General features: G+C 42.4%; 1 protein-coding gene across 1 annotated transcript; it reads left to right on the top strand.

Moving 5' to 3' along the window:
* Positions 1–1196: 1196 nt before the first annotated feature.
* On the top strand, positions 1197–1967 carry LOC149456147 (tripartite motif-containing protein 14-like). The gene has a single exon (XM_089685395.1). The coding sequence runs from the start codon at positions 1212–1214 to the stop codon at positions 1965–1967; it is 756 nt and encodes a 251-aa protein (XP_089541521.1). The 5' UTR covers positions 1197–1211.
* Positions 1968–10276: the final 8309 nt, after the last annotated feature.

Genomic DNA, 10276 nt, shown 5'->3' with positions numbered 1-10276 from the left:
ACTGCCAATACCAGTGTTATTTTGTTTTTCCTGTCCTATTCAGTTACCTCCAATTCCAAAATAAACTTCATTTTGGTTTATGCTACTCTGTGTGTGACTCCATTTTACAGGTGTGATTTATCGGGGTCCCCATCACACGGTGGTGTCAGCAGAGGTTGGGCTTTCAATGAGAGGTCCAGATTGACAGGGAACCCAAATCAATGACTAAAGCAACCATGAAGGGGTAGTGCTACATATTATTTTTACTGCTGTGAGAAAAATCCTCCCTCTTCTGGACTTTGATGTCTGCATCAAATATCACGGATACAGCCTCACCCTGTGTAGGAGGATGTGACCCTCCCAACTGCATTCTTCCCCGAAGTCAGAGACCTTCATTGCCATTTCTCTTTCTGCTGTCAGTGATGGCGTCTGCAGATCTGAGAGTTGAGCTGGAATGTTCCCTCTGTCTGAACATTTATACAGATCCTGTAAACCTGAGATGTGGACACAACTTCTGCCGGGTCTGTATTGATCGTGTGCTGGATACACAGGGGGGGTCTGGAGGATATTCCTGTCCTGAATGCAGACAGAAGTTTCCGGATCGGCCTTCTCTGCAGAGGAACATAACACTGCGTAATATAATGGAGAAGTTGCTTTCTTCTCAGCCAGATCAACAGAAGTCCGAGGTCTTCTGTACTCACTGTGTGGACTCTCCTGTACCTGCTGTTAGATCCTGTGTACTCTGTGAGGTTTCTCTGTGTGATAAACACCTGAGAGTCCACAAAAAGTTTCCAGAACACATCTTAACTGACCCCACCTTGTCCATGGAGAGCAGGAAATGCTCCTTCCATAAGAAGATCCTGGAGTATTACTGCACTGAGGATGAGACCTGTATCTGTGTGTCCTGCACTTTGGCTGGAGAACATTGAGGACACCAGGTGGAGATGCTGAATGAGGCTTCTGAGAAGGACACACTGAGGAATGTTCTGCAGAAACTTCTGACAAAGAGAGAGGAGATGGAGGAAAGAGTCCAGAGTCTGCAGGAACACAGGAGAAAAGTAGAAGAAGAAGCAGCTGGTGACACTGAGAGAGTCACTGCCCTGTTTAGAGATCTCAGGAGACGTCTAGAAGACCTGGAGAAGAGAGTCCTGAGGGAAATCTCCGGGAGGGCAGAGCGGATCTCCATCTTCATCCGGGTTCTGGAAATAAAGAAGGAGGAGCTGTCCAGGAAGATGCGTGACATTGAGGAGCTGTGTAACATGACGGATCCACTGACTGTCCTACAGGAATCAGACACAGGTGACTTGTGTGATACTGAGGATGGAGATAATGAGGACAGAGAGAGACATGAGGAACTCCTCCATGATGGAGGGGGGCTGGATATAGCTGGGGTCTTACACACAGGTTTATCTGATATAATAACAGGAGTAAATGTATCCTTCTATATACAGGGAGCTGAGGACATATTACTGGATGGAAACACAGCTCATAATATTCTACAGATATCAGATGACAGGAAAACTGTATCCAGGTCAGATATAGACCAGAATCATCCAGAAACACCAGAGAGATTTCAGTATTATTCTCAGGTGTTGAGCAGTCAGAGTTTCTCCTCAGGGAGACATTACTGGGAAGTGGATGTTGGGGGGTCAGATAGATGGAGAGTCGGGATGTGTTACCCCAGTATAGACAGGAGAGGATGGCAGGCAGTGATTGGATGGAATAAGAAGTCCTGGTGTTTGTACAGGAATGGTGGTCGGTATGGGGTGATACATGACAATAAAGTGATCTACTTACCCTCCAATCCCCCCAGTACCAGAGTCAGAATATATCTGGATTATGTGGCCGGGCGGATCTCCTTTTATGATCTGTGTGACCCGATCCGACACCTCCACACCTTCACCACCACCTTCACTGAGCCCCTCCATGCTGGGGTTTGTATAAGGAGAGGTTGTATAAAGATCTGTGGGGGGAATCGGGAGATGTGAGAACTCCGCCCAGAGATTGGTGATGTCACAGGGAGGAGAGATGTGATTTGGTGGAATGTTCAGCCAATAGGATAAAGCAGTGGGTGGGGCCTCAGTTGGTGTCCTTCAGGCTTTTCTACTATAATCAATAATAAGTGAGATTTCTCCTCTGTCGCTGATCACTGTGATTGGGTAGAATATCGGTCAGACTACCGTACTGACATGTTCCTATTGGCCAGTGAGGATGGATGTGCTATCTATCTATCTATCTATCTATCTATCTATCTATCTATCTATCTATCTATCTATTATCTATCTATCTATCTATCTATCTATCTATCTATCTATCTATTATCTATCTATCTATCTATCTATCTATCTATCTATCTATCTATTATCTATCTATCTATCTATCTATCTATCTATCTATCTATCTATTATCTATCTATCTATCTATCTATCTATCTATCTATCTATCTATTATCTATCTATCTATCTATCTATCTATCTATCTATCTATCTATCTATCTATTATCTATCTATCTATTATCTATCTATTATCTATCTATCTATCTATCTATCTATCTATCTATCTATCTATCTATCTATCTATTATCTATCTATCTATCTATCTCTCCATCCATGCCATGACAATCTGACATATTACTTTCTCTGTAATTATGACACAGAAAATGACCAGATATGCCTTCAGCAATCTACCTCCTCCTGCCCTTCCCCCTCCTCTCTGCCCCTCCCCCACATGCAGTCACTCTGTGCAGGGTGCAGTGCGGTCACTGTGATTGGACGGGATGGGGTCTCCTCTCCCCTTGTTCCTCCCTCCTATTTCATACAATCTATACTAAGAAATGATCAAACTTGCAGCCAGATTCTTTTTCTTAGTTGTGGTTGGGGTGGGGGAGGGGTTAGAGCCCCGGTCAGATTTTTATATATCGGTCCTTTTGAAGATTCCCTGTCTGGTTAAATGTTGTCAGCAGGATGGGAAGTGTCTCCTGACAATGGGAACATTCTACAGAGACACGTCATACATGAGGCTGGTAATATGGAGAATACAGGGGAAGCCAAACAGGGTGAGACCGGAGAACACGCTGAACAGCGATCTACATCACAGTGCTGCTAACAGTAACACCGTCTGATTGGCTGCTCCGGGTCTCACACTCTGCTCTGTGCTGAATAAGATAAGATATATTAAGGGAAAAGGAGAAGGCGGGGTTAATGTATTCCTTCATCTTTATGGAATCCTCCAATGAAAGCCGGGGTCCAAATATATCATAGTCTCTGGGGACCAAACATGTCACATGGCCTGGGGCCCCGCATTTGTCACATGACCTGGGGCCCCAAATATGTCACATTGTCTGGGGGACAGAAAAATGTCACATTGCCTAGGATAGGTCCCCAACTATGTCCCAGCCCCTGGAGACAGAATATGTCACATTGCCAGGAAACCTAAAGTATGTAACATTGCCTGGGGCCCCAAATATTTTGGAAGGTCTTGGGATGGGGCGGAGCCAAAGGGTTGGAAGAATAGGTGGCTGCTATGGGTGTTTCAGTGGGGGAGGGACAAAAAATGGTAGGGCCTATGCTGCTGATGTAGTTTGCAGATCATGGGGGGAGGGGGCACTTTGCATTTTTTGTCTTGGGTGAGAGAGGATTTTATCCCATCACTGTCTGGGGGGCCTCTTACACTGATTTTGGGCCCCAGGCACCTTAAATAGACTCTGTCACTAGCCCATCCAAGAGAGTGATAGGTTCTCTTGAAAGCCCTCACCTGACCTGCTATAGAGATGGGACGGTGAAGAAATGTATAGAGTGCCGGACCCGAGACAGAGCGCAGAGTGTAACCCGACATATTGTCTGTCTCCGAGCTTTGATGTCATACTAGAGGAGTGGCTGCCGTGGGATCCAGATACAGGTGTAGTGGCCCTTTAAGTGAAAATCTATCTATCTATCTATCTATCTATCTATCTATCTATCTATCTATCTATCTATCATCTATCTATCTATCTATCTATCTATCTATCTATTATCTATCTATCTATCTATCTATCTATCTATCTATCTATCTATTTATCTATCATCTATCTATCTATCTATCTATCTATCTATCTATTATCTATCTATCTATTATCTATCTATCTATCTATCTATCTATCTATCTATCTATCTATTATCTATCTATCTATCTATCTATCTATCTATCTGTCTATCTATCTATCTATCTATCTATCTATCTATCTATCTATCTATTATCTATCTATCTATTATCTATCTATCTATCTATCTATCTATCTATCTATCTATCTATCTATTATCTATCTATCTATCTATCTATCTATCTATCTATCTATCTATCATCTATCTATCTATTATCTATCTATCTATATATCTATCTATCTATCTATTTATCTATCTATCTATTTATCTATCATTATTATTAATACATTTACAATGAGTTTGTACTATGGATGATTTTATTGTGTGAAGAAATACAAATGAATAATTGCTCTACAAATAGAGAAAGAGATGAAAATCGCTGGAAAAATCTCCAAGGAAACATATGAAGAAATGATCCCGAGATGGGATCTATTCCCAATATAATGATCTGACTATATAAAATGTCTGATGAATGGAACCGGAATGTGTCCTCAATATCATGTGTTCCCATAGAATGGATCCCCAATAGAATCCTACTGGAACTCTTTTATAATGGATCCTAATATCATGTGTTCCCATAGAATGGATCCCCAATAGAATCCTACTGGATCCCCTTTATAACGGATTATAATATAATGTGTCCCCATAGAATGGATCGCAAATAGAATTTTATTGGATCTGTTTTATAATGGATCTTAATATAATGTGTCCCCATACAATGGATCCCCCATAGAATTATATTGGATCTCTTTTATAATGGATCCTAATATACTGTTACCATAGAATGGATCTACCAATATAATTCTGTTGGATTCATTTTATAATGGATCCTGATATAATGTGTTACCATATAATGAATCTACCAATATAATTATTTTGGATCCCTTTTATAATGGATCCTTTTATAACATGTCCCCATAGAATGGATCCCCAATATAATTATACTGGATCCCTTTTATAATGTATCCTAATATACTGTGTCCCCATAGAATGGATCAACAATATAGTTCCACTGGATCTCTTTTAAATTGTATCCTAATATATTGTGTTCCCATAGAATGGATCCCCAATAGAATCCTATAGGATCCCTCTTATAATGGATCCTAATACAATGTATCATTGTGGCGTTGTATCCTATGATCACTCGATGTGTCCTGGTGATGGAGGAGGAGTCAGGAAAGGAGATATTAATGTGAATAAAGTTTTTTTCTCTCTTGTACATGTGACATGTCGGTGATAGAACACAGAAATCATGACATGGAGATGTACTCCTGGTCATTGTGGGGGTGTTGAAGTTTCAGTGGATGGGGGGTACAGAAGTCAGTGCTGATAGATCAGTGTTACATTCACCATTGGCAGAGTTTTCTCAGGAGCACACACAACTCCCAATATCCACGCTGATAATTCTGTAATGCCAACCGCCACATCAGACAGGGGTGATACAAGCTTTAATATACGGCTCTGTTCTTCAAGGAGGCAATACATTCTTCTTCCCGGAGAAGCGACTCTTTACATTCATGCATACATTCAATGAAACATTTGAAGCTCCAGAGCTGCAGATGCACCAGAGTTCTGTGATCCCCAAGGGGGGCTTTGTCAAACATAACAGGACCAACCCAGGAGTCTGGGAGGTAGGAGAGTTACACATTTATAAGATTTATTTCAGGTACTTATATAGTGCCTTCAATTTACATATATATTGTCCTTTCACATAAGTGTACACTCCCTCGCCCCCACCCCGGTCTCAGGGACTGTCCTGAGGGACATGAATCAGTGAAAACATGTTTTTCAAAAGAAGTGTTTTTAAGGGGCAGTAATTTTTCATTGCTTAAAGTTAAAAAAAGAGAAAAATTCCTTTAAATATCATGCCTGGGGGGGTCCCCTTAACCTACCTGCAAAGCTGCACATCTGTACAATGTAGAGGACCTGCTGCAGCTGGACTGATATTTATTTTTAATTTAAAAGAAATAAAAAAGTGTGGGGTCTCCCCCCTTATCCATTCCAGACTCTTTAGGTCTGGTAGGAAGATTAAGAGGGACCCCATAGTAATACTTTTTGTAAAAAGTGGGAGGGGTTCCCCCTAAAAGCCAAACCATGTCCATTAGGCTTGGTAGGACTTTTAAGGGTAACCCCACCCCCAAAAATGGGGGGGGGGGGTGAGCGTGGGGGTCTCCCCTTGACCTTCCCAGACCCTTGACCTGAGCACAGGCATAACATGGCAGGAAAGGGGGGGGGATAGGCGTGGCTAGTGGTGATGTCACTGCTGACATCACTGCTAGCTCCTCCCAGTTGTGTACATCTGACCTGCAACTGTCAGACCTGTCATTATGCGGTGAGTGCTCGATGGGTGCGGACGGGTCAGCGAGCGTCCTTTTTTTAATTTGTTTATTTCAGGGAGTTGGTGTCATTGGGACAACACAGGATGCCATGATCGATGATGGATTACAATGATGGAATCATTTTTTTTTTTTTTTTTTTGGCTTTTTCTTTTTAAAGCTTTTATTGTATAATAGACCATAAGAAATGCAGTCACATTCCGGAGGTGCATACCGCACCATGTATGATGAACATCCAGTAATGTACTTCTTTAGGCACTAGAAGGCAGTATCATCCCCAGCAGCATAGACCAGTCCAGGCTCCAAAACGTCACCACACTGTGTAATGCAAGGCAAGGGCCCGTATCATTACTGCCATCTAGTGCCTAAAGAAGGTCATTACTGGATGTTCATCATACATGGTGCGGTATGCACCTCCGGAATGTGACTGCATTTCTTATGGTTTAAACGGATTGTGCTCTAACTCATTAAACTAACGCACTGTACACTAACGCACAGTATACTAACGCACTGTACACTAACGCACTGTACACTAACACACTGTATACTAACGCACTGTACACTAACGCACTGTACACTAACACACTGTATACTAACGCACTGTACACTAACGCACTGTACACTAACGCACTGTATACTAACACACTGTATACTAACGCACTGTACACTAATGCACTGTACACTAACACACTGTATACTAACGCACTGTACACTAACACACTGTATACTAACGCACTGTACACTAACACACTGTACACTAATGCACTGTACACTAACACACTGTACACTAACGCACTGTACACTAAGGCATTGTACACTAACACACTGTACACTAACACACTGTACACTAATGCACTGTACTCGCGCCCGCACTTTGGTCTAACTGCCCTTTTGGTCCCAAACGTATGGACTCATTATTCAGCAAGTTGATCTTCAGAGTCCATACGTTTGGGACCAAAAGGGCGCAAGTACAGTGCATTAGTGTACAGTGCATTAGTGTACAATGCGTTAGTGTACAGTGCATTAGTGTACAGTGCGTTAGTATACAGTGCGTTAGTGTACAGTGCGTTAGTGTACAGTATGTTAGTGTACAGTATGTTAGTGTACAGTGCGTTAGTGTACAGTGCGTTAGTGTACAGTACAGTGCGTTAGTGTACAGTATTTTCGTGTAAGGAGTTAGAGTACAATCCGTTTAAACCATAAGAAATGAAGTCACATTCCGGAGGTGCATACCGCCCCATGTATGATGAACATCCAGTAATGTACTTCTTTAGGCACTAGATGGCAGTATCATCCCCAGCAGCATAGACCAGTCCAGGCTCCAAAACGTCCCCACACTGTGTAATGCAAGGCAAGGGCCCGTATCATTACTGCCATCTAGTGCCTAAAGAAGGTCATTACTGGATGTTCATCATACATGGTGCGGTATGCTCCTCCGGAATGTGAGTGCATTTCTTATGGTTTAAACGGATTGTACTCTAACTCATTACACTAATGCACTGTACACTAACGCACTGTACACTAACACACTGTACACTAACACACTGTACACTAACACACTGCACACTAACGCATTGTACACTAACACACTGTACACTAACGCACTGTATACTAACGCACTGTATACTAACGCACTGTACACTAACACACTGTACACTAACACACTGTACACTAACGCACTGTACACTAACACACTGTACACTAAGGCACTGTACACTAACACACTGTACACTAACACACTGTACACTAACGCATTTCACACTAATACACTGTACACTAACACACTGTACACTAACGCACTGTACACTAACGCATTGAACACTAACGCACTGTACACTAACACATTGTACACTAAAGCACTGTATAATAACGCATTGTACACTAACACACTGTACACTAACACACTGTACACTAACACACTGTACACTAATGCACTGAACTCGCGCCCGCACTTTGGTCTAACTGCCCTTTTGGTCCCAAACGTATGGACTCATTATTCAGCAAGTTGATCTTCAGAGTCCATACGTTTGGGACCAAAAGGGCAGTTAGACCAAAGGGTAGGAGGGAGTACAGTGCATTAGTGTACAGTGTGTTAGTGTACAATGCGTTAGTGTACAGTGTGTTAGTGTACAGTGCGTTAGTGTACAGTGCGTTAGTGTACAGTGCGTTAGTGTACAGTGCGTTAGTGTACAGTACAGTGCGTTAGTGTACAGTGTGTTAGTGTAATGAGTTAGAGTACAATCCGTTTAAACCATAAGAAATGCAGTCACATTCCGGAGGTGCATACCGCACCATGTATGATGAACATCCAGTAATGTACTTCTTTAGGCACTAGAAGGCAGTATCATCCCCAGCAGCATAGACCAGTCCAGGTTCCAAAACGTCCCCACACTGTGTAATGCAAGGCAAGGGCCCGTATCATTACTGCCATCTAGTGCCTAAAGCAGGTCATTACTGGATGTTCATCATACATGGTGCGGTATGCTCCTCCGGAATGTGAGTGCATTTCTTATGGTTTAAACGGATTGTACTCTAACTCATTACACTAACGCACTGCACACTAACGCACTGCAAACTAACGCACTGTACACTAACACACTGTACACTAACGCACTGTACACTAACGCACTATACACTGACACACTGTACACTAAGGCACTGTACACCCTAACGCACTGTACACTAACGCACTGTACACTGATGAACTGTACACTAACGCACTATACACTGACACACTGTACACTAAGGCACTGTACACCCTAACGCACTGTACACAAACGTACTGTACACTAACACACTATACACTAACACACTGTACACTAAGGCACTGTACACCCTAACGCACTGTACACTAACGCACTGTACACTGATGAACTGTACACTAAGGTGCTGTACACTCTAATGCACTGTACATTAACGCACTGCACACTAACGCACTGTACACTAGCACACTGTACACTAACACACTGTGCACTAAAAAATTGTACACTAACGCACTGTACACTAATGCACTATACACTAACGCACTGTACACTAACGCACTGTATACTAACGCATTGTACACTAACACACTGTACACTAACATACTGTACACTAACGCACTGTACACACTAACACACTGTACACTAAGGCACTGTACACCCTAACGCACTGTACACTAATGCACTGTACACTAACGCACTGTACACTAACGCACTGTACACTAACACACTGTGCACTAACACATTGTACACTAACGCACTGTACACTAATGCACTGTACACTAACGCATTGTACTCTATCGCACTGTACACTAACGCACTGTACACTAACACACTGTACACTAACGCACTGTACACTAACGTACTGTACACTAACACACTGTACACTAACACATTGTACACTAACGCACTGTACACTAACACACTGTACACTAACACATTGTACACTAACACAGTGTACACTAACGCACTGTACACTAACAATGTACACTAACACACTGTACACTAACGCACTGTACACTAACACACTGTACACTAACACATTGTACACTAACACACTGTACACTAACACATTGTACACTAACGCACTGTACACTAACAATGTACACTAACGCACTGTACACTAACACACTGTACACTAACACACTGTACACTAACGAACTGTACACTAACACACTGTACCCTAACGGACTGTACACTAAGGTACTGTACACTCTAACGCACTGTACATTAACGCACTGCACACTAACGCACTGTACACTAACGCACTGTACACTAACGAACTGTACACTAAGGTACTGTACACTCTAACGCACTATACATTAACGCACTGCACACTAAC

Source organism: Staurois parvus, unplaced genomic scaffold, assembly GCF_062004578.1.
Source record: "Staurois parvus isolate SC_StPar_1 unplaced genomic scaffold, SC_StPar_1.0 ptg000374l, whole genome shotgun sequence".
NCBI lineage: Eukaryota > Metazoa > Chordata > Amphibia > Anura > Ranidae > Staurois > Staurois parvus.
Note: the sequence above shows the minus strand (reverse complement) of the source record. Positions and strands in the feature narration are given on the sequence as shown.